General features: G+C 51.6%; 1 protein-coding gene across 2 annotated transcripts in view; it reads right to left on the bottom strand.

Annotated features, from left to right (window-relative positions):
* ANXA6 (annexin A6) overlaps positions 1-19636 on the bottom strand; it is a 52606-nt gene extending 32970 nt beyond the window's left edge. The window contains exons 1-7 of one of the 2 annotated variants that reach the window (XM_060008499.1): positions 19519-19636; positions 10125-10168; positions 4474-4564; positions 3678-3772; positions 2718-2831; positions 1658-1748; positions 655-734 (exon numbers count right to left, since the gene is read on the bottom strand). In XM_060008499.1, the coding sequence (XP_059864482.1) occupies positions 655-734; positions 1658-1748; positions 2718-2831; positions 3678-3772; positions 4474-4564; positions 10125-10142 (489 nt within the window). In that variant the 5' untranslated portion in view covers positions 10143-10168; positions 19519-19636. The remainder of the gene's footprint in view (positions 1-654; positions 735-1657; positions 1749-2717; positions 2832-3677; positions 3773-4473; positions 4565-10124; positions 10169-19518) is intronic. The other variant, XM_060008498.2, reaches the window with a different exon arrangement.
* Between the last annotated feature and the right edge of the window lie 4796 nt (positions 19637-24432).

Below are 24432 nucleotides of genomic sequence, written 5' to 3'. Positions count from 1 at the left end.
CTCCCTAGTTTTAAATGTTAGCAACTAACTCAAAGTGTTTTTTTAAAAAAAACGTATGTGGGGGGAAATGAACAAAGGAAGAAACCCAACTTGGGCAGGCAGAACTCAGCCACGGACACCAGTGTGCAGCATCTTTACGCTCTTTTTTATGTCATCCGTGGGTGGGAGGGAGTAGCAGGGCTTGGCTATGGGGGAATGCCACGCAGGCAGCTCCAGAGATGCTATGACCCCGCTGGCGCCCCTGCTGGTGAGCTCAGGTAGGTGCAGCGGCTGGGGAAGCCTTGGCAGGAGCGAGGCTGGAGAGGAGGGGGAAGGGGTACGTGCGGAGAGAGGAAGGAGGACACAGGAGCACAAGAGAGACAGGGTATGTGAAAAGAAATGCAGGTCACCTGCCTGTGCAAGCCACGGGGGACAGAATAGACCCTGGACGCTCAGATTCCACACCCAGGTGAGCCAGAGAGAAACCATCTCAAGTTTGAGGATAAGATGGGCAGAGGGAGGGGGGAGGCCACAAAACACCAAGGAGGACTTTACATGTGAAGAACCACCAAGGAGGCCCTCACGGGCCACCCTGTTTGGGAAAACAGGGAGAAGGTGCTCACAGCCCCCTGCACCCTGGCAGAGAGCTCGGGGAGGGCCCCAAGGTGGACCAACCTGCAGCAGGACCACGAGCATCTTCTGGAAGTGACCAGAGGTGTCCCCAATGACGTCAGCCTCCAGGTCTCGCTCGTAGGCTGCGGGGAAGGAACACAAGCTCTAGTCCCATCCCCAGGACACCCCAGGAAACCAGGATAAAAGTCCCTGCTGCCCCTAAAATGATCAGATATTTGTTACAAATCCCAGTCTCCGTGACAGCCATGGCAAGACCCGGGGTGTATTTTCACAGTTCTCTGTACTGACCCATGATGTGATGAGATGGAATCTGCCCACGTCTCTCTATCCCTACCTGCGCTGTCCTACCCCAGACACCGTCGTCGCTCACCTGGAGAGTGGCTACGGCCTTCTGACTGTTCTCTCTGCTTCTCCAATCCACAGCAACATGGGTGACTGTCTTAAAGCCCACATTCATCGTGGGCGCCTGTTTCCCACTGGGCTTGGAATAAACACTGTCTCTCTCTCTTGGCCTACACGGCCCTGTGTAATCCGGTCCTGCCCTAGGCTCTAGGCTCGCACTGGATACCAGGCTTATTCCGCTCAAGGGCCTTTGGTCTTGCCATTCCCTCTCCTGGGTCTTCTTCCCCACTCTGTGTACAACTGGATCCTTCTCATTTCCTCCCAAGACAGGCTTCCCTGACCACCTGTCTGAAGCACGTCCTCCCCAGTTAAAGTCGGATGCTTGTTCTCTGTTTGTTTCCTTCATGACACTTCACCACAACAAGTCACCGTCATGTTGATTTGTTTACCTGTTTATTATCTGTATCCCTCACTACCTCGTGAATCTATAAGCTCTCAGGCAGGAACTATACGGATGCCCACCGCCATATCCTGAGAACCTAGCACACTGCCCAGCACGGAGCAGGTACTTATTGGATGGATGGACAGAACAGAGGGAAGGAGAAAAAAAAGGTGAATGGGTAGAGTCTTAGGGTCCCTACTCTTGTGATCACCTTCATTATGCATCTGAAAAACCCTGAATGGCCCCTCCCGCTCTTCTCACCATCTTTGTACGCTGCCACCAGCTGGTGGATCTGCTCGTTGGTCCGCGAAGCCAAGATCTCAATAAGGCACTTCTCATCGGTACCAATGCCCTGGGAGAGGGGAAGGGGCATGTGAGTCAAGGGTTGGGATGGGAGGCCACCAGCCCCGAGATGGGAACCTGGGGTGGTCAGAGCAAGGAAACCCACAGCACTCAGGGAGCCCCTAACACAGCTCTTAGGCACCAGGCTGGAGCTGCTGCCCTGAGACGGAGTTCTGGCGCCACCTCTGCCTGAAGCTTGCTTTGTGACTGCTCATTAAAAAAACTCTATCTTTCTGCACCTCTCTTTTCTCATCTATAAAATGGAGATGATACTAGTTGCTCTACTGAACTCACAGGAAGAATGAGAAGGTGATAACCTCTTACATGGTTACGTTTATTAGTTAGAAACAAATTCATGTTTACTAGCTCATCTGAGGCAAAGATCATAGCACTTTATAAACTGTAAAGTGCTAAGTACACTCGAGGGCATTTGGTCTCCCGCCGCTTGGTGGGGAGCGACTTTCTACCTCCACTAGCCTGGGCTGCCCCTCAGATCCTGAACACACCTCCTCAGCCGCTCCTGTCCTTTCCTCTCCAGCCCACTCTGATCAAACCAAATCCTCTCCAGGCTCTGGGCCCAGCTCGATCCTCTCACCTTCTGTGACGCCCTCTCCAGCCACCCCGAGCCCAGGGCCTGTCCTCATGACCTCCTTTAACATGCCCTTGCCCTTTGGGTGTTGGACACAATCTGTCTCCACTTCCCTGTGTCCTGCTTCCTCGGGACTGTAAGCTGTTGGGGTGGGCGTGTGGGCCAAGGGCCCCATTTCACAGGGTGGGCCTCACACCGACACCTGTCCCACCTCTGTCCACCTGGAAGAGACCGTGGCGCCCCTCTGGGATAGGATTTGGGCAAGCTGCCTCCAAGCAGCGCACACACGCGGGGTGGGTGCAGGGCTCACTGAACACTTGCTGGAGAGGTTGGAATCTCCCATCAACCACGCCCCCAACCCTCACACATGCGCAGACCCACGCTGCATACCGAGATGGCGTCTTTAATTTCTTTGGCATCACTATAGGCAGGTGGCCTCATGAGACCCACAATCAGTCGTTCAAACTTCCCTGTCAGCTCGTACTTCAAGTCTGCAATGAGGTCCTGGTTGCGGGGCAGAGGGAGGAGGAGATAGAAGAGCAGTTATAATGATAAGGATTACATTTAATGAGCACTTACTCTGTACAGGCACTGGACTAAGTGATCTCACTTAATCCTCATTCGTGGAGGTACGTACTATCATCAGCCTTCAGAAATGGGTTTAGAGACATCAGGTAACCTCCCCAGAGGCACGCAGCTAGCAAGTGGCAGGATTCAAGTCCACAGCACTGTGCCTCTTCCCCCCGTTGTCTGTGTTTATTTGTTCCCTGTGTGTCTCTCCCACGGTCCGTGAGTCCATAGGGTTAACACCCTCAGGTCTTATTCACCTGTGTAGCCCTAACCCCTAACGCAGTGCCCAGCGTGAAGCAGGTGCTCTAGATGTTCCCGTGGCTGAATGGCCCCTGCCTGAGAGAAGAAAAAAGGAGGGGACTTCCCTGGTGGCGCAGTGGTTGAGAATCCGCCTGCCAATGCAGGGGACACAAGTTTGATCCCTGGTCCAGGAAGATCCCACCTGCCATGGAGCAACTAAGCGCCACAACTACTGAGCCTGCGCTCTAGAGCCCGTGCGCCACAACTACTGAGCCCACGCGCCCGCAACTACCTAAGCCCTTGCTCCGCAACGAGAAGCCACTGCAATGAGACGCCCACGCACCGCGATGAAGAGTAGCCCGCGCACAGCAACAAAGACCCAACACAGCCAAAAAAAAAGAAAAAGAAAAAAGGAGGGCGGAAGTGCCAGCACAGAGGCTGACCTGGAGTAAAATACTCAGAAAAGGCCCTGAACACACAGGTGAATGAAATCATTCACCACCACCCCCATCCCACCCGCCCTCTGGTTGCCATGGTTACCTTGCCATAGAGGGACTTGTAGTTCTGGCAGATCTCCTGCCTCTGCCTGTTGCTCCGGGAAGTAATCAGCTCCAGTATGGCCTCCTTGTCACTGCCTAGAAGAGGGGAGGCACCCGTCACCCTACCCCAACCTGCCTCCAGGAAGCCCACCAGGGCTGTTCCCTGCAAGTCCTCAGCATCAGCCTTCTGCTCACGTGAGGCAGTGACATTGGAGGGGGGAATCTATGGGGACCTGACAAGCCACCACTGAGAGAGATCCTAGCACATGTAGTATCCGAGCTCAGAGGGCCCGTGATCTAGCTCATCACACAGATAAGGAAACTGAGGCCCAGAAAGGAGCAACAACTCACCCAAGGTCTTCTAATGAGCCTGGCTTAGAGAAACCAAGGTGTCCTAACGCCCAGGACAGGGTTATTTCAGTGATAGGGAAAAGAAAAGAGAATAAGCAGCAAATTCAGGGTAGTGCTTACCCCCAAGAGAAAAGACAGAGTGATGCTATCAGGAGGGCGACCCACCATGGAGGTTTCAACTATAGGAGGAAGTAAGTGCTATTTCTCCAGTTGGGTGGCAGGTCTATGGGTAAAGTTTCTCCTACTCTTTAGATCTTTTTATTCGAATAGTTCATTATAAAATTATAATAATAAAGAGAGGAGACCAAAGAATGACCGAGTACATCTCACCATCCCACCCCACCGCCCACCAAGAGGGCTATCCTTTTGGTATGGGGACACCCTCAAGCCCAGTTGAATCCCGCTTCTCTTCCTGAGGGCCCCACTCCTGGGGGCCGAGCACCCACCGAAGCCCTTCATGGCGTTGTACAGAGTCTCGGCATCCTGGCTGGGGTCAAAGTCGGGGAAGTCGTGAATGGAGCCGCGGTACCTGGCACCCTGTGGAGAGAAGAGCAGAGGGTGAGGTGCTGGCCCTGAACGGGGTTCCCAGCCCTGGCCACAGGATACAGGTCCCCGCTGTCCCTAAAATGATCAGATATTTGCTACAAATCCCAAAACTCAGCCTCCATAATGGCCACGGCAAGACCCAGGGGTGTATTTTCACAGTTCTCTGAAGAGACCCGGGACGTGGTGAGATGGAATCTGCCCACTTCTCTCTATCCCCACCTGCACTGTCCTACCCCAGACACCGTCGTCGCTCACCTGGAGCGTGGCTGAGCTCCCTGCCTCTTTCTGGCTACAGAAAGCCCGGGCAAGGGTACGGAGGACTCTCCCTGTACCTCCTGCCACCGCCTGCCCCAAGGGTGGTACCATTTCCCCACGGGAGGAGCGCTCGGCCAAGCCCCCGGCTCTGCACCACTTTCCCAGGAGCCGGGAGAGATAAAACCCAGACTGAGTGCAGGGGGTGGGAATGATTCCTGCAAAAATAACCAGAGCTCCATATATGTCTATGTACAAAGCCCTTTCACCTCCACGAGTGTGATTTTTTTAGTGTCTTGTAGAAGCGCTTCAGATGATCTCTATCATGGAAACAAAGAAACCAAGCCCCACAAAGGGAAGCCACTTGCTGGGGTCACACAGAACCCACATCTCTCTCCAGTTCCTCTTTGCTCTCTAGCTCCAGAAACCTTGCAGCTGCCAGCTTCTGAGGGTGGGGTCCTGGCCCAGGGTGGGGGGCCCAGAGCCACCCTCAGAATCAACACCCAGATGAGGTGCTGCTCTTCTGGGCCCAGTAAACTGAGCCATGAACTGGCATCTGAGGACAAGCTGGCTGGGTCCTTGGGACAAAGGCGGGGAGAGGCAGAGCCAGAGAATCTTAGACATCGAAGCTGAATGCACAATGGGCTGGTTCACAGAGAAGTCAGATATGGGTCAGCCACGGGGCCCCGGAGAGCAGCGAGAGCTGGGATAGCCGTGGATACCAGAGCCCAGGGCACTAAGCACACAGTGCAGTGACAGGGCACTTAGCCTGTGCCAGGTCCGATGTGAGGGGCCGAAGATTCAGGGAGAAAGAAGACCCGAGCCTGACTTTCATGAGCTTCTGACCCAGTGGAGGAGAGAGACTAGAACACAAATTAGCATAGAGCTCGTAATAAATACCCCACAACAGAGGCAAAGCGACTTGGGAAAACAGTGGAGGGCAATTCCAGGTGCATGAGGGAACCAGGACAGGCTTCATGGGAGGGGCAGGGTGGCTCGCATAACTGTGCCTAGAGCAGTAAGAAGTGCACGGCAGCAAATGAGCCTCCAACCACCTCCTGTGTCTCCCGGCACCTGCACTGCAGGACCCGGCCTGGCATTTGAACGCTCTGTTGGTTTATGTCAGCCGTTGCCGGCTCCTCCAAGGTATGCATGCGTGGGTGCAGGGTTGCTATTTAAAGTTCTGGCAGGGAGGATGACCAGAAAGGGAAACGGCCCTCTTCCCGCCACCCGTGAATCCCCTGCAACCTGATCACACCGCTGGACAGAGAAAGAAAGAGTGACACACGCCAGATACCCAGACCAGAAAAGAGATACTCCCTTTAGAAAGCTCCACGCGTACCTGTCTTGATGTATTCCCAGCAGCTAGCTCAAGGCTTGCCACAACTAGGCACCATTTGTTTCCTAGGTGGATAGGTGTACGGGCAGACACAGGACTGTGAACATACCCTGAGCAATCAAAGAAGACTTCCTGGAGGAGAAGGCTAAGCTGAGCCCTAAAGGATGAGCAACAGCTGGCCCAAGGGGTGGGGGAGGGAAGGAAAAGGCTTCATACAGAGAAACAGCATGGCAAAGGCCTGGAGCCAAGAGCATACAAGAACAGTCAGGAAAGCAAGCACAGATTCTTCAGGGCTCTTGCGGATGCCCAAAGTTGCCAAGATCGTGGGATTGTAAGTGGGCAGGAGGGAGGGAGGAGGAGAGGGGAAGGATGGAAGCGGAGCCCCCAGGAAGAAGGGAAGAGGTCCCAGCAGTAAGCTGACACCTTCTCTCCTGCTTCTGCTCCCCCCTCTTCCCTCCTCACCCAGTGCAGTGGTTGAGGCAGCATTTGGGGCAGAGGCTGCAGCTGAAAGATGGGGCCATGCCATGCTGGAGGACAGGAAGTCCAACTGCTGACACAAGTCCCGATCAAAACGCTCCCTTAGGGCTTCCCTGGTGGCGCAGTGGTTGAGAGTCCGCCTGCCGATGCAGGGGACACGGGTTCGTGCCCCGGTCCGGGAAGATCCCACATGCCGCAAAGCAGCTGGGCCCGTGAGCCATGGCCGCTGAGCCCGCGTGTCCGCAACGGGAGAAAACGCTCCCTTAGAGGCGGGCTTGGCCAGCTGCAAGTCGGTCTCTCTCCCATGTGGCTCTTTGCACAACAATAGTAAGTAGCCCATCAGACTAGTTATCCCAGCACCCTGCAGGATCACAGCCACGGGGAGAGGGCGGCGCAGGGGGGCCCCAGCACTGGTCACATTTAGAGACGCAGGGACAGTCCTTCAAATCACCCAGGTTTCCCATCATTGGTCATTCTCACACCAACCTGGTGAATTTACATCTCCAAGGGCCACCTGCACAGCCGTCCCCACTTCTCCACCTCACCCTGACCGCCTGCCACTCCTCTGGCACACAGGTTCCTGGCCTCAAGTACCGGCGAGGGGAGGGGAGAGAAGAGGAGAAAGGACTTTCTACCCTGAAATATTCAGCAGGCCCCAGTGCCAGCTGGTGAGCAGCCTGGACCCCAGGCTCCACCCAGGCTGCTGCTAGAGCAGGAGTCCCGAGGCCGCTCAGGAACCTAAGCCACATGAGTCAGAGAGGTGGCTGCCCAACCAGGACTCCACCTGGAGCAGGCCTGACCCAGGCCTCCCCACCAACACCTGCCACTCTCACCCTGTTCCCTCACCTTCACGTCAAACCCAGAACATCCCTGTGAAATGAAGGCCACAGAGCCATGCTTCTGGGCCTTTCTATGACACCACACTATTTCTTTATGACTTTGGGCCTCAGGGTCCCCCCTTCTGGAAGGAGAGAAGGAGAACTGACACAGAGATCACAGTAGAAGTAACTGGGGGCGGCCTGGACCAGAGAAAAGAGGGAGTGGCTTGTTCTGTGCCTCTGTGTGTGTGTGTGTGTGTGTGTGTACACGTGTGTGCACGCATGTGTGTGTTGGGAAGGGGTGCACAGCAGAGTTGGGGTGCTAATAATTGGGAGCATTAGACACAAACTTCAGCTCAGTGGAAGGAAGCCCTTTCTCACTCTTCCCTAGCACAGGCAGTACCCGACTGATCCAACTTCGATTATTCGAAAAGTGATACACTTCCAGTAGAAACTGTACTTCGAATTGTACATTTTGATCTTCTTCTGGGCTTGCGATATGCTGTAGGGTCCTCTCTCGTGATGCTGGGCAGCAGGGGCAAGCCGCAGCTCCCAGGCAGCCACGCGACCACGAGGGTGGTCATCGAATACACTGACGGCGATTCTGTACCCAACCATTCTGGCTTTCACGTTAAGTACCGTATTCAATACATTACATGAGATAGTCAACACTTTAGTACGAAATAGGCTGTGTTAGATGACTTAGCCCAACAGTAGGCTCCTGTAAGAGTTCTGAGCACAGTTAAGGTAGATGAGGCTAAGCTCTGACGGTCAGTGGGGTCAGTGGATTAAATGCATTTTCAACGCATGATGTTTTCAACTAACCATGGGTTTACTGGGAGGTAACCCCACTGCAGGTCAAGGAAGACCTGTATTTTCTTCAGCCACCTTCTTCTTTCCCCCGACCCTTGCACTCCAAACATCCAACTTGCTTTTACTGCCCTGCACACACTAGGTTCTCTCCCCTCTGCCCCTCTGTTCCAGCATCCCCTCTACCTAAAGCACTCTCAGCTCCCTTGCTCTTCCTCAAGTAGCTCTCTCCAGGCAACTTTTCCTATTTCCTCAACCTGCGTGCCCCCAGAGCTCCTTTACTGCTCCCACTAGAGCATTAGCTGTGCATGGGGGGTCCAACGCATCCCATAGGATAAGGGACGCCCTAAGGCTCTGCCATCCTAGGACTCTTGCTTGTAGGATGTCTATGGCTGCTGGTCCGTTGCGACAAGAAAGCACAGGTCAGCTAGGCAGACAGCAGGGTCTGGGAGCACTGGTGCAGGAGTCCAAAGATGTGTGCCCTAGCTCCTGGCCACCCTGGTCTCCCAGGACCTGATCTGTCCACTTGGGTCATCCAGAACCCTGCAATTCGAACGCCTCTCAGGAAGTAACTCTGGGATGATTACTCATGGGAAATGGGTAGCAACAACAACTACGCCTTGGATCTTTGTCTATAACCACTAGCACTCTCTCCTGGTCAGAGAGGCCACTTGTGCAAAGTGTGCTCCTCAGAGGCCGACAGGGAGGCCACGGCTAAGACTTTTTTGAGTACTGATCCTACATCATATAACACACTGGGCTCTTCAAACATTGTGAATAGACATCCTTAAGGCCCTTGTTCATTGGGTGGCAAGTCCTGAAGATGGGGACAAAGTTTAGCTATCACTGAGCTCAATCACCTCCTAATGGAAACTGGGGGCACAGAGAAGGTAAAGAACTCACCCAAGATCACACAGCTCCTGTATTATGTCTGTGGCCAATAGCTCTACGATTGGCATGAGGGACCAAAGGGGCCAAGTCAGGGGTCCCTTTGTTTTATTCTCCCTTTTCAACCCCACTGTTGCAGTGACCACGTCTTTTTCTCTGAGGCCAGCCAACAGGGCAAACCCTGGCCCAGAGCAACACCTAGCTCTGACCAAGGACGGAACCTAATCCTGGCCACACACAGGAGTAGAAGCTCTGATACACCTCCAATTCCACAGCCCAGCAAAGCGCTCAGACAGCGTGAAAGACTGCTGTCTCCCAAGCCAGGGAAACTTAATCCCAAATGCATGTGACAGAGAGGACCCAAATCCACCTCCAGAGCAGAGAGGACCCTCTCTAATGCTTTTGCCTATCCAGTATCCATCTCCCTTCCTGGGGGAACCACTCTTGGGCCAGGCAGTTCAGGTGGGACCAGCTCTACCACCTGGATCCAAGTTACCCAGGCCCAGCCAATGAAAACCAAACCCAAGACTTTCCCTGGAATCGTTTGGTATAAATTATGTTGTATCCTGCACGCTGCCCAGGAAGCAGAATGGAAGCCTAGAGCTGCTGCTGATGGCTAGTATGAATAATTAAGGAAGAATGTGTCCAAGAATGAAGCCACCCAGAGGAGGCCCAGTTCACGGAGGCAGGATCCTGACAATATCACATGGGCCCCTGGATCCAGCCAGACCTGAAGCCCTAGGCTTCTCAGTCATGTGAGCCAATACACCTCCTTTCTGCTTAGAATGTTGTGTGTTGTCATTGGTCACTTGCATCTGAAAGAGCCGTGACTTATATAATAGGAGCAAGCAAAGCCTGAGAACCTCTCCAGCTCTTTTGTAACTGAAGGTACCAGGGATCTGTGCTGCAGGCACAGTGAGAAGCCCAGGCCCAGGGGAAGGACTATAGGAGGGGAAAGCCTCCTTACCTGTGCTAGCTTGGCCATGGTCTCGAGTTCTGCAGCAGACAACACTGCGGAGAAAAAAGAAATGCCATGAGATTCCTCTGCACTCTGATTCCCTCCATTCTTTCCCCTCAATTTCCTCAGCCTCATTCCCTTCAAGGGAGAGTGTGCTCCCGCAGCTGTTTTCCAGCTGCCTCCAGCCCTTCAGGTTAAATCACACCCAAAGACCCAGCTCAGGGCCAGGCGCAGTTTTTGGAGGATAATGGATGGACTAGCCAGTGTCCAGATGCTCACAGCAGGATGGGAAAGACTCTTGGAACCAGGAGAACTTGAAAGAGGGAAAGGGCACGACCACTAACCAGCACGACGCCTCCAGGCCACGCAGGGCACTTTCCCAGATGCTGTCTCACTTAATCCTCACAGCAATCCTTCCTGGAGTCAAATTCCCCTTTTTTATAGAGGAGGAAACTGAGGATGGGGGTTCAGGGAGGTTAAATAATCTGCCCAAGATCATACATCTTAAAACTGAATTCACTATATATGAAATAAACAAGGACCTACTGCATAGCACAGGGAATTATATTCAATATCTTGTGATAACATAAAATGGAAAAGAATCTGAAAAAGCTGAATCACTCTGCTGTACACCTGAAACTAACACAACATTGTAAATCAACTATACTTCAATTAAAAAAAGACACTGGGGCTTCCCTGGTGGTGCAGTGGTTGAGAGGCCGCCTGCCGATGCAGGGGACACGGGTTCGTGCCCCGGTCCAGGAAGATCCCACGTGCCGCGGAGTGGCTGGGCCCGTGAGCCATGGCCGCTGAGCCTGCGCATCCGGAGCCTGTGCTCCGCAACGGGAGAGACCACAACAGTGAGAGGCCCGCGTACCGCAAAAAAAAAAAAAGACCCTGAATTCAACAAAGTCTAGATCCCAGGGTCCATGCCATCTGCACCATGCATGCTCTCTTTCCAAGTCACCAAGAACAGTTCCAGAATTCGGGGCTTAACAGTCTGTAGATGGGCACCCTCAAGGGGCTCTGGGTCACCTGTTGCAAATATCTGACGGGCTATGGTTTCTTTAGCGTCTACTCCTATAAGGCACTGCTCTGGGCACTGAGGATATACCAGTAAATAAAAGAGACTTTCTAAAACATGTGCTTTGCTGGAGCTTCCTCTATAATGGGGAAGGATAACAAACATATGATAAAAACTAAGGAGAAAAGATGAAGCTTGGTTGGGAGAGAGTGACAAGGGGTGTGATCTCAGGTGGAGTGGCCAGAGGCCTCATGAACCATGTGGCTACCTGAAGGCAGTGAGGTCAGTGTGGCTGATACAGAGGCAGGGAGTGGGGTGGGGACACTGGTAAGACGTGGCATCAAGGGACCAGTGCCTAAGGCCACTGTAAAGACTTGGGTTTTTCTCTGATGGGACAGATCATGGGTGAGGGTGGGCAACTGAACAAACAGGACACACGACCTCACTGAAAGGGGTGTCAGGACACAGGGTCTGCAGTGAAGGAATAAGAAACAAAGATATCTTATCTAAAAAGAAACGTAAAAAGGGACATTGCTGCTTTGGAAAGGGGTTAGAGAAGGGGGAGCGGAGGAGCTACTGAGCACTCTCTGCAGGAGGGCAGAGATGGAAGAGCCACAATCTTCTTGGGATGTGAGGAGAAAGGACCAGTGCTGTCCATTGTAGTCAGGACTGCACGGTTTGATCTTTTTAAACCATGTCTACGTATTACTTTTTTAAAGTAAAAATAACAAACTCTATCAGACTTATATCCAGTAAGAGCTACAAGGAACTGAACCAGAACAGAGGGTAGAAACAAAGGAGATGCGTAACCTCAGTGTTTTCCAGTTCTTCACATACCATCACCCCTACGCCACCACACCCCGCCAAAAAAAAAAAAAAAAAACAACACTGAGGGGAAATCAGCCCCTGATCTCAGCCCATAATCCTGCTCTCTCACTCTGGGGACACAGGAGACATGTGACACAGCAGGGAGAACATAGGTTTGGAGTCAGACAGACAGACCTGGATTCAAGTCTGTTTTGTCACTTACCAGCTATGTGAGCTTGGGCACGTTGCTCATCTCTGAATTCAAGCTTATCTTAAGTACAGAACTGGGGCTTTCCCCTTTCTGCCTTGGAGAGTTGGAGGATGAGACCCAACTTATGTCAAGGCCAGGCCAGAGACGTAAATGGTGGCATTCAGTGTGCTAGGGGGACATTCTGAGGACAGGGCTTTGTCATGTTTACCCATGTGTCCCCACTGCCTGAATACAAGTCCCCCAAACTACAGTCAGCAGACAGATGTGAGATGATGGGCTTGGGAGTGAAGAGCAGAGGGCAGTGATCTGCCTGTAACCGCAGCGAGCTGACAGCAGAGCTTGAGGAAACCCTGCTGTTTCCCTGACAACCAGGGGCCCTTTGGTACAAACTTGAGCTCTCCTCAGGAAATAGAAACTCCCCCGAGGGGGAGCAGGAACCCACATCTACCCTAGGGTCTGGCCAGGAGCCAGCTCTGGGTTTCCCCAGGTCTGGGGGATGGTATGGGCAAAATACATGTGACACAGCAGGGAGAACATAGGTTTGGAGGGAGCTCCAGGGCCGGCAGAGAAAAAGGGACTGCATGAGGCCCAGGAAGTCAGCTGAGGCCCGTCACCTGCACCTCCAGCCTCGAAGCATTTTCCTTTGGCCTTGTTGCTGGAAACTTCAGCTGCTGGCGGCAGCCCAGGCCCATCTGGACGGCTCAGAGGAGGAGCCTCCAAGTCTTTGGGAAAATACTCTCAGCTCTGAGAGCAGTTTATATGTGCCTCTTGTGAGTGCACGTCTTGTGTATACATGGAAAGCAAACTTCCAGAACTAGATGTTCTGATTGCAGTTCAGGGGGGCCAGGCTCCCACAGCCCCTCCTCTGAGGTTTCAGGGAAGCTCTGGAGCTAATCACAGAGGCGCCATCTACCCTGGCTTTACGAGGGGCTCTGATCCCTCCCAGGGCGACCCAGACCACACTTTCCAGGTTGCCTGAATAAATGTTTTATATCCAATGTTTCAGAACCCCAGAGGGCCCTTAACAATTACTTCCAAGCCCCTCACTTTCTAGATGAAGTAAAGGCATCTCAGGGAGGATAAGTGACTTGCCAGGCCCAGACAATGGCTCACATCCCTGCATCCCACCCCCGGGTAATAACACGCTGGGACGTTAGGAAGAGGCCGAAGGAAAAGACCCAGGTTCTGGTTCCCAGCCTGCCCCTCTGTAACCACAGACAAGCCAGGTTGTCTCTCTAGACCTCAGTTTCTTCATCTGCACAATGTGGATAATATCACTCCCTCCTTGGGAAAACCCAGAGTGGATGTGAGAGGCTTTTGTAGGTATCCACCAGGGATTTTCACAGCAAAATCTCAGAATAACAGTCCTAGGAGAGTTCTCCCCCAAGGCCACAGGACTCCTCTCTATCCCCACCCCACCCCCAATAGGCAAGTTTCACCATCTTGGTTAAAATAGCTTCTCAAGACTGGCAGGTATGGCCGCTATACACCAGTGCCTCTCTCCTCTCAGGAACCCTGAATCTCTTTGGACCTGGATTTCCATGAAGGCTCATCATGGAAGATCATTCCAGAAACCCATTTTCCAGAAACCCATTCAACGATAGAGCTGATGGTGGCCTTGTGCTGCTGTGGCCACCTCCTGCCTCAGTCCTTTAGGCTGCAAGCAATCAGGACTCGCTCCAGAAGGAACACTCTGGGGTAGAGAATACCAGGGCTGGCTCAACCACCACTGCCTAACTATAGCATTGGGGAAACCGAGAGCCAGACAGAAGGTCTTGTCCAAGTCCTACAGAAGGACTGAGTCACAGCTCTGCTCCCCACCAATTAGTAATTTTGTAAGTTACCTAAATATGAATCTCAATTTCCGCATCTACAAGATGCCTATGAAGTCCCAAACATTTACAAAGGAGGCAGGGTGGCTCTGTAATAAAGAATGTGGGCTTTGTAGTCATGGCCTGAGTTCAAATCCTGACTGCTCATGACCTTGGGGGAGTTACATCATTTCTCTCTGACTCGGTTTCTTCATCTCAGAAATGATAATCTCATAAGGTTTTTGTGAAAATTCAATGAAGTAGGGCAGGTAAAATACTTAGCATGGTCAGGTTCAGAGTAGATGTTTAGTAAGTGGTAGCTTCTGTTATCACAATCACCGTTATTAGAGCAGTGGTCTCCAAAGTGGGGTACTGGGCACAGTGATCCATTGGGGTGCAGAATGAGAATATTACAACTTTCTAAATTGATCTTGCCCTTTCATGTTCCATTGTTGATGTTCGCTATACATATATAAAGTTAAAGATGCGTATTAGGGCTGATAAAAGTACACAATCAAGAGTTTGGACTTGGGACTTCCCTGGTGGTACAGGGGTTAAGACTCCGCACTCCCAATGCAGGGGGCCCGGGTTCGATCCCTGGTCAGGGAACTAGATCCCACATGCACGCCGCAACTAAGAGTTCACATGATGCAACTAAGGAGCCCGCCTGCCGCAACCAAAAAAAAAAAAAAAGTTTGGACTCGATAGAATGAGGCAGAGGAAGGAGAAGAAAGAGGGGAGAAGAAACACCGGCGTAAGAAAAAGCATTTCTGTTCTCAAGACGTAGCCTGTGGGCTTTGGTGGAACAGAGCGTACTTCTGAGAGGAGAGAGGAGATGTTGAGTATTAGGGGGTGAGATCAGGTGTGGAGGGTAAGGGCAAATTGAGAAAAATTTTATAACCTGGAAGATCATGCAAAAAACAATCACCCAGACCCCTGCGCCCCAGGAGTGCCGGAGGGACTCTGCCCACTCATCTCCAACGGCCCCCCTTCGATGCAGGCCCTCTGAGCTCCGCACTCATGGCCACTGACACCCGTCCTGATCTGTCTGCCTTCGCCTTCCACCTCTTCACCCACTACCACACCCTCTCCCCCCTAAACCAGGAATCTCTTCCACTGGCATTTTCTAACCAGCCTTCTAGCAACAAAACCACTGCCTTTTCCATTCTGGCTTTATCAATACCACCTGGGGAGTTTTTCGAACTTACCAACACATAAGGCCACCCCCAGAGATTCAACAGGCCAGGGAGGAAGCCTGGGCTTTGGTAATTTTTGAAAACTTTCCTAGGTGATTCTGCTAACTTTTCTAGGAAGCCAGGAGGGATTTCTCCCACCTCTGAACCACAGTGTGACTATCTACTCGTGAGTGGCTTGGGCCAAGCGTTGTGGATTTATCATTCCTCAATGAGATGGAGGCTGCTTGTCTCCAAGGTATTGTGAGAAAAAAAAAAATCTGTAAAAATGCACGATAATTCTTAGAGACATGCTCATTCTGTCCCATCTGATAAAGGTTCAGTGGACTTCCCTTCCCTTCCCCCACCTCTGGTGGAAAAACAAGTTTGCCTCCATTTGTACATTCCTTTCAATATAAAGGCATCTGCTGATTCTCTTCTGAGCTGGTTCTAACATCTGCCTGGTCCAGTCACTGATTATTGGGTAGAATAAAATCTTTCGCACATGATCATTTTTATATCTGAGGAATGATTTTACCTTTTCTTTAAAATTACTGTATATGCTTCCTTAATGTACCCTTACTACTAAGTGTGGTTCATAAGGATTGTTGAGTGAAAGGTACTGAGTGGTTTTCATGCTTTCTCTAGTGACTCCCTTGAAAAGTCATAGAATAAAAAGGAATCACCTTGCCTACTGGTTTTCAGACTCGTTAAACAGCCAGGAGAGGAAATAACTTGAGGGGTTAAGTAACTTGCCCAGCTCATAAAGAAAGCTAGTGATTAAGCAGAGGTTCACTTTTCAAAACCTATTTATTGAGCGCCTCCTGCATGCCCATTGGCAGGAGTTGGGGGTAGAGCAGACAATGAGACAGACGAATCTCCCACCCCACGAAGCTGACAAATTTTTGTGCAGTGATCTGCAAATTTTTTTGACCCTATACACCGCCAGTAACTAAGGAAAAAAAATGATCATTCATCATGATAAACAAACATATACATTTTTAAGCATAAGATTAAAAGCATATATAATAAGAAGTCTAAGTTTCTTCCGGCATCCCAGAAAATCATCTTAGTGCCTCCCAGGTTGTATGTACCCCCCTCTGGAGGCCCCTGGCCTACAAAATCTAGATCCTTCCCTTTCCCCTTTCCTGATGGCTCCTCCCCCAGTCTGCAGGGAGACACCAAAGACCAGCCCCTCCGCCCTCCAGGACCTGCCTTTAATGAAGCCAGAGTAAATGCCATTCCTGGCCCTGTGCCCGGGCACACCCCCCAGCTCACAGCACTAGGGTTTCTTAGAGAGCAGAGTCTTTCCCTCTCCTGACCCAGAATCATTGATCCTCAGGCAGGATAAGGCCCCAGGATATGGTCCAGGGGCCCCGGGTTTGGAGTTGGACTGGCCTGGGTTGGAATGCTCAGGTCACTTTTGTGAGAGATAGCGAAGCATGGTGTCTCCCAGTACAGAGGCAGGAGCCAGACTGCCTGAGATCAGAGCCTGACCTGTTATTTAGGAGCTGTGTGGCCTTGGGCACACACTTAACCTCAAATGTAAAATGGGGGATAAAAATTATGCTCACCTCAGAAGAGTTGTGGTGAGCGTGAAAAGAATTAAGACATATCTAGTGCTCAGAAGACGCCCTGGCACACAGGAGGCCCTAGGTAAGTGTTAATATTCTTTCTACTCTAAACTTTTGAGGGCTGAGTTTCCACATCTGCAAAACGGGCGTGGTAACAGCATCTAACACAGGGTTCAGCCAAGGCCTGGTGAGTTAGAGGTGCTCAATAAATAATAAAAATGACTGCTTTACTATTATTTACGAGGACACCCATTTTGCAGATGAGGAACCTGAGGCTCGGATCACCTGCTTTCTCAAGCACTACACCCTTCTGTGGCACACCACAGAGCACTCGATTCTCTGGGCAGGGCACTCTACAGTTTACAAGGCACTTTTTCACATCTCCCATCTTATAATCTCATGAGGGGGCTATCAACCTCATCCTCATTTTACAGGCGGGGGATCTGAGGCTCCGAGAACCCAAGGACAGGCTCTCCTCCTTAGCCCGTCTGGGGGTGGGGTGAGTGGGGAGGGTTCTCAAGCCCAGGAGGAAAGGGAGTATGGCTGGATTCCAAACCAAGAAGTTTAAAAGGACGAATAAAGGCACCCTCACCCAAGACTTCCTCTCCTCTTTTGAGAGGGAGGTAGACAGACATGCTTGCTCGAAAATCAGGGTAGAGACCACATCCTGTGCTTTGTCCCCACCCAGGAAGCATCTCAGAGGGGATGGGTGGGGTGAGGCTGGTGACACTACTGGACCTCCCTGGAAAATTCTAGAATGGCCATTAAGAAAAGCCAGGCAACTCCAACCCATTTTACCAGCTGGGTGCCCTGGGCACAGCTCTTGTCCCTCTAGAGAGGCAGGCACTAAGGCTCAGAGGGGTAGGCATGTCCCCAGGGCTCCAGGTGGCTAGTGGCAGGGCAGAGGCTGGGACTGGGTGTGGCTGGAGCCTGGTGGCCCAGGGCTCCCTCTGGGTGCTGCAGTGCAGATGGTCCAGACGCTGGCGGCTACCCAACACTGCAGAGCTCCCCGATCCTATCCCAGGAACAAGCCCCAAGAGGCCAGGTCCCCGACTTCCCAGGGACAGCCCCCTCCTCTACACATTCACATCCACAGTCTGCCCCAGCAACAGCTGTGACCCTTACCCAGAAACCACAAATATTTTCTGTATCCCAGCAGCCCGCGCCTCGGGAACAAGGAGTGGAAGGCAGAGAAAGATGTCTGAGTGAATGTCACAGCTGCATAGGGGGATAGAGGCCTCCGCCCCACCCTACTCCCACCATCCTAAATCTTAGAACAGTTGAATTCTAGAACACCAGCACTGCAAGGGGCAGCCAGTTCAGCAGACTTCGCCACAGAATGGTAACTAAAGCACAGGGAAGGAAGGGGCTTGCCCAAGGACCCCTGGCACCTGGAACTGTGACCCAGCTTCCCACTGGCCCCTAGGCCAGTGCCCTCTGCCATGGCACAGGGCCTGCCAGCCAGAGGGGCAGGGTCCATGGCAGCTGAAGCTGGGCAGTCATTCACCTCCAAAGGGAGGGCTAAGCAGGTCACGATATCCCATTTGGGTCAGTGGGGCGGGCAATTTAAGGTGTGCTTTGGGTAGAGGGGAGAAGGGGAAGTGAGGGAAAAGGGCAGACCAGGGAAACCAGAGTCCTTTTACAAACCCAGAAGCTGTATGTCCAAATTTGGAATTGTCGGGGAAGACCCACCAGAGTTTAGAGAAAAGGAGGGGGAGGGAGGAAGCAAAGGGTGGATCCTCCCAAAGGACCCCCACCCCCACCCTGTCCCCTTGCACGGCCTAGCTGGGTAGGCCAGGCTTCCCAGGCCTGTAGTCAAGACTTCCAAACCTGTAATCATTCCTTGCAGCTGACAGATAAATCAATTTTCACAGCCATTGTTTCCTCTGAAAGGCTGGGTTTATCAGCTCTGGACTTGGGGAAGGAAACTGAGGCTCAGACAGGGAAAGCTACGGATTCAAGGTCACACTGCACGCTGTTGGTGGAGCTGGGATTCCGACTCAAGGTATTTCACGCCCATGCTCGCATCTGCGGAGTCATCTGAAGCCCCCAAGCTTTGGAAAGGCTGAAACTGGGCTGAGGGGGCGCAGGAAGAAGGGTGGGGCCTCTGGCCCATCACAAGGCCCCTGGAGCCCAGCTGGAGTCTCCTTTAGAGGCGAGGAGTGGCCCCAAGAGGGCGGGAGGGTCCACTGGGGCCCTGAGGTGTGGACAGCCGGTCCCCCATCAGTCTGCACACAAAAAGCCCTGCCCCAACGACCACCATTTCAGGTGCAGCGCAGGGTCCGACTCTTCTTGCCCTCAGTCTTCGGCTTCAGCTACACCCTTCCCTGTGGGTCCGTCCCCTGTCCAGCTGTCTCCAATCCCGGGCCTTCAGAGTCGCTTTAGTCCCGCAAAGCACGGCCAGCAGCTTGCGTGGCCCCGGCCCAGGTGCCCCCCGCCCCTCCACCACACCCTCTGCAGAGCCGGCCCTCCCCTCGCCTCGCCTCCCCTCGCCTCCCTTCCCTTCCCCTCCTTTCTCTTCCCTTCCCTCCCGCCCGCCGTCCGCCTCCGCTTCCCCGCCTGCGGCAGTGGATTTGCTCCACTATGCTGCGCAGACGCGCCCTGCCTGCGACCCACTCGGGTTCCCGCGCCCTCGGGTTCCCGGTCCCCGCGGCCTCCACCTCCCGCGCCCCTCCCCGGAGCCGGCGGCAGGCGTGGGTCAGCGATGACTGGGCATTTATGGCTCGCCCCCCGCATCCCTGAAGCCCGCCGGAAGGGGTGGGGGTCCACTGGAGCGATCCCGTCTCCTACCTCAACCTACTTACCGCGCGGCGGAAGCCTCCTGTAGCGGACGGACGGACGAGCAGGCGGACGCGCGGACGCGGAGCTCGCTGGGTCAGAGCCCGTTAGCAGCAGCAGCCGCAGCGCAGGGGCGGGCCGGGAGAACAGTCCTCGGCTCCTGGGCCGGACACGTGGCGCGCGGGGCCCAATCGGGCTCGTCCCGCCTCCCCCCCTCCCCGCCGACCCCACCCCCCACCCCCCAGCCCCCGCCAAGTTCATTCGCTCCTGGAATCTTAGAATGTCACCAGCCGGGAGGGGCCTCGCCAGGAAAAACTCCGTCTCTGCTCAGACCCCAGACCTGCGACCTGAAGAGGGGAGGAGGATTTGGCCAAGGTCACTCGGCCGTTCAGGGCTGGAAGTCAAAGCTCCCGACTCCAGTTCTGGACACTGTCCCCAAATTCCTACTGCTCACCAAAGATTTGTTGAGAAACAGAACCTTGAGGCTTGATAAAATTAAAGCCAAGCACTTAACCTGCCTGATCAGATTCTGTCCCTCCATAGCCCCTTCAGGTCTGTGACATTACTTAGCCACTTTCCAGAGGAGAGCCCAGAGAAGCCCAGTTTTTAAACGGTCACACAGCTAGTAAGTTGTGGAGGCGGATTCAAACCTGTGCCAGGTGACTCCAGGGGGGCGCTTGCTCTAGCTTGGCTCAGGAGAGTGCATAGTCCAGAAGAAAGGGAGACAGACCACCAGTTATAATCCGGGGCTGTGGGGAAAACCATAGAATAATAAAAAAGTGATAAACTCTTTGGGAATCCAGAGGAAACTGAGAATGACTGTCCCCCAGGGGATTTGTAAAGACTTCCTGGAGGAGGTGATGCTGCAGTGAAATCAGTAGTACTTCCCACCCACCCACCCCTTAGAAATTCTGCTTTGGTGGAAAGATGGCAACCCTGGGCTGCTGAGTCTTCATAGGCAAGACTCTTAGATGCTCTGATTTTCAGTTAGCTCAAGCAAAAGATAGGGATGATCAATGCTCTTTCCAAAGGCTGTCTTCAACCTCTCACTAATTAGAGAACTCTAAGCCTTTTTAGCAAGGGGACCTAGTATGTTCTTTCATCTATACATCCCCCCAACATTTATTGATTACCTGCTGCATGCTGGGCACTGAGCTGGGAGACTAAAGTGAGCAAATGGGAAATGCTGCCTAGACCTGCCCGCATGGAGCTTCCACTCTTATGGAAGACAGATGGTTAGGTCTTTGTTACAATACGGTTTAGGCAGTTGTAATCTGGAAACTATAAAGTGCTATGATGGCCACAGCAGATGGATCCCACATAACCTAGACCTTTGAATGAGAGTAGTGTTGTGACCAAAAGATGAATGCAATCTAGTAGGAGACTAAGAAGAAATTAAAATAGATAAATAAATAAATAAAGTAAGTAATTACCTTAAGATGAGATCTGCTGTTAGTATTCAACAGAAGTGTTACCGATCGCAAGTTCATGTGTCTGAAGTAGAGTGACACCAAACACACTGAAACATCAGAGTTGGAGCAGAGAAAGGTTTATTGCAGGGCCAAGCAAGGAAAATGGGTGGCTCATGCTCAAAATCCCCAAACTCCCCAATTGTTTGGGGGGGGAAATTTTTAATAGGCAAAATTTGGGGTGAGGGCTGCAAGGTGTGTGACTTTCTTCTGATTGGCTGGTGGCGAGGTAACAGGGTGGTTCCAGGAATCTTGTGCTCAGGCTGAAGTTAACATCCTCCTCCTGGGTGGGGGCCTTAGTTCCTGCAGAAGAACTCAAAGATATTGTTATGAGGGACTTCCCTGGTGGCGCAGAGGTTAAGAATCCGCCTGCCAATGCAGAGGACACGGGTTTGAGCCCTGGTCCGGGAGGATCCCACATGCCGCAGAGCAGCTAAGCCTGTGCGCCACAAGTACTGAGCCTGCACTCTAGAGCCCGTGAGCCACAACTACAGAGCCCGCGAGCCACAACTACTGAGCCCGCATGCATAGAGCTGGTGCTCCACAACAAGAAAAGCCACCGCAATGAGAAGCCTGCACACTGCAACAAAGAGTAGCCCCCGCTCTCTGCAACTAGAGAAAGCCCGCGTGCAGCAATGAAGACCCAACGCAGCCAAAAATAAACAAATAAATTTATTTTTAAAAAAAGAAAAGATATTGTTATGTATATTCCTTCAGGAAGAACCAGGACCCTGACCCAAGGCTGCACTGTTTCTTCACTGCTCCTCCCTTGTTTCTGCATTCCCTCCCTTCCCTGATTAGCAACTGTTTGAACCTGCTTCTAAATAAAGCCTATTTTCTACAAACAAGAAATGGGGACACAGAAAGGATTTGTACCTGGGAGCCCCACAGGGTCCTGCTTGGCTTCAGAAGCAACACCTTCTGAGATAGGATATGAGGAGGCTGGCCCCAGCAAGGATAGAGGTGAGGTTTCCTCAAGCATCGTAATCGTATGTGCTATTTATTGAGCATTTTGTATGAGCCAGGCACTGTTGTAAGTGCTTTACTTGCAATGTCACATTGAATCCTCACAATTCATTAGTAAATATTTATTCAGCACCTACTGCATGCCAGGCACTATTTTAGGAGTTTTATTAGTAAACAAAATGAAGATCTCTGCCCTCATGGAATCTGCATTCCAGCAGAGGGAAGATAGACACACAATAAGTAAACATGACAATATGTTAGGAGGTGACAAGTGGTGTGGACAGTAAGAAGAAGAAGCAGATGAAGTGTCCCAGGATGATATGGGAAGTTGCAGTATTATGTAGGGTGTTCAGCAGAGGCCTCAATGAGAGGGTGAGATTCGAACAAAGACATGCAGGAGGTGAGGAAGGTAGCAGAGCTGATGGGAGATCTGTGGGAAGAGTGTTTTAGGCAGAGGAAACAGCTGGAACAAATGTTCCAGGGCAGGAGCAAGCCTGGAATATTGAAGGAACAGCAAGGAGGCCAGTGTGGCTGGAGTGAGGTGAGCCAGAGGGAGAGTAAGGGGGCAGGAAGGTAGTGAGGGGACAGGGATGGGCAGGGGGATGAGAAGACGTAGCTCTTAGGTGTAAAGGCAGGAACAGAGAGACGTCCCAGCTCTAGAAGAGACAGAGGAATTTGCCCTTCATTTGCCTTTTGTTCCATTTGGTCCCTCAGTGGATTGGATGATACCTACCCCGTTGGTGAGGGCAAGCCTCTGTACTCAGTCTACTGAATCAAATGCTAATCCTCACAGATACACTCAGAAATAATGTTTTACCTAGCTCTCTGGGCAGAGCAATGTGAAAGGAAAATCCAAATGGACTTGGTATTGTTAAGAGAGCTCTCTAAATATGGAGCCTGGAGGCCACTGAGGAAGTGTGACTTATGCTTGTCTCAGCCTATTTGGAATCCGATCTTTTGACGTATTGTTCTCCAGAATATCTATTGTCATCCAGAGCCTGGTACTCAAAGTACTCATCAGACCCTTACCCTGAAACAACTCATAATAGCCATCCCTTAAGGACAAATATTTACTTTCTTATGTCAGAGTCCAGCCTCATGGCTGTTTTTTTTTTTTAAATACAAGTACAATTTTCCCTTACTTTTTTTTTTTTTTTTTTTTGGCCGTACCACATGGCTTGCAGGATCTTAGTTCTCTGACCAGGGATTGAACCCACGCCCTTGGCAGTGAAAACGTGGTGTCCTAACCACTGGACCGCCAGGGAATTCCCAGCCTCACCGCTTTTGCCTTTATAAGCCCTGATTCTTTCTCTTCCTTGGAGCACTCTTTCAGTTCTACTGGAATCTGTGTCTCCCAAATTGCAGTTCTGAAGACCAAATAAACTCTCTTCTTATCTGCAGCCTTCTGCATGTCTTTGGTGGACCTGGTGTCAGACAAATGGGATACAGAGTGACCTGCCTTCTCCCGAACTCCAGCATCACTATGATGGGAATAAGGTACCTCTAAGAGTCCTTTGTGCTCTGTTGTTTCTTAGGTGGTCCTGGCTCATAGTGGTAAGTTTTGTACCTGAACCTCCCACCTTGGCAGAAGTTCTACTCTATTTGGGTCTCCTCTGTGCTGGCCTCTGTTTTCAGGACTTTGTTTCCCACGTTGGTCTGGTGACTAATCACTCTTAGAAAAATGGAAACTTCGCTCTCTAAGGGTGAGGCTGCAGAGCAGCCCCTTTCTGGAACTCCTGCTGGATTTATGTGTAAAAACTATGTATCCTAGTCCTGCAAGTATTGATCTTACTGGACTATGATTACCTGGGATGATTTACAATTAAATTGGCCAAACTGGGTCTCACTTGAAATTTCTAAATTAGTTTATCTGCACAGTTAATTAGAAAAAGGATGTAACACAACAAATAATGGGAAGCCTATTTCAATTGGTATTGGAAGCCTCGAAACATCATAATGAACCCACTGTTGCTTCCCTTAGAGAAACTCCTAATTATCTCAAAGGATTTCCACATTGGAAACATCCTCTGAGGCTGCTGAGAGCTCTCTCTCCGGCTTCCTCTCTTCCTCCCTGTTCCTCTGAATATCTACCACGATGCTCTCCTCCCTGCTAGCCATCTCACTCTGAACTTCCTTTTTTTTTTTTTTAACACTGAGATTTATCCCGTGCAGAAGGCTAGCCATACTGACTTTTCTGTAATGACAACCCCCTTTTTTTTTTTTTTTGCGGTACCAGGGAAGCCCTCTGACAGCCCCTTTTAAAACCAGATATAATGCTTTTAGATGGGTGGCTCAACCTACAATGTCATTTAAGTTACATCTTACAAATCTTTGCACAACTGTAACTGCAGCTGTAGAGACAGTTCAAATTCTACCCATTCTACCCATTCTTTTTCATGGAGCCCCTTTTATCTCAAAAGGCTTGTAACCTCTCTGAGAACTCTTACCTAGGCCATCTCCAATTTCCAAGACAGGAGGGGAAAAAAAAAAAAAAGGAAAAGAGGC

The sequence above is a fragment of the Delphinus delphis genome, chromosome 3, assembly GCF_949987515.2.
Source record: "Delphinus delphis chromosome 3, mDelDel1.2, whole genome shotgun sequence".
Lineage (NCBI taxonomy): Eukaryota > Metazoa > Chordata > Mammalia > Artiodactyla > Delphinidae > Delphinus > Delphinus delphis.
Note: the sequence above shows the minus strand (reverse complement) of the source record. Positions and strands in the feature narration are given on the sequence as shown.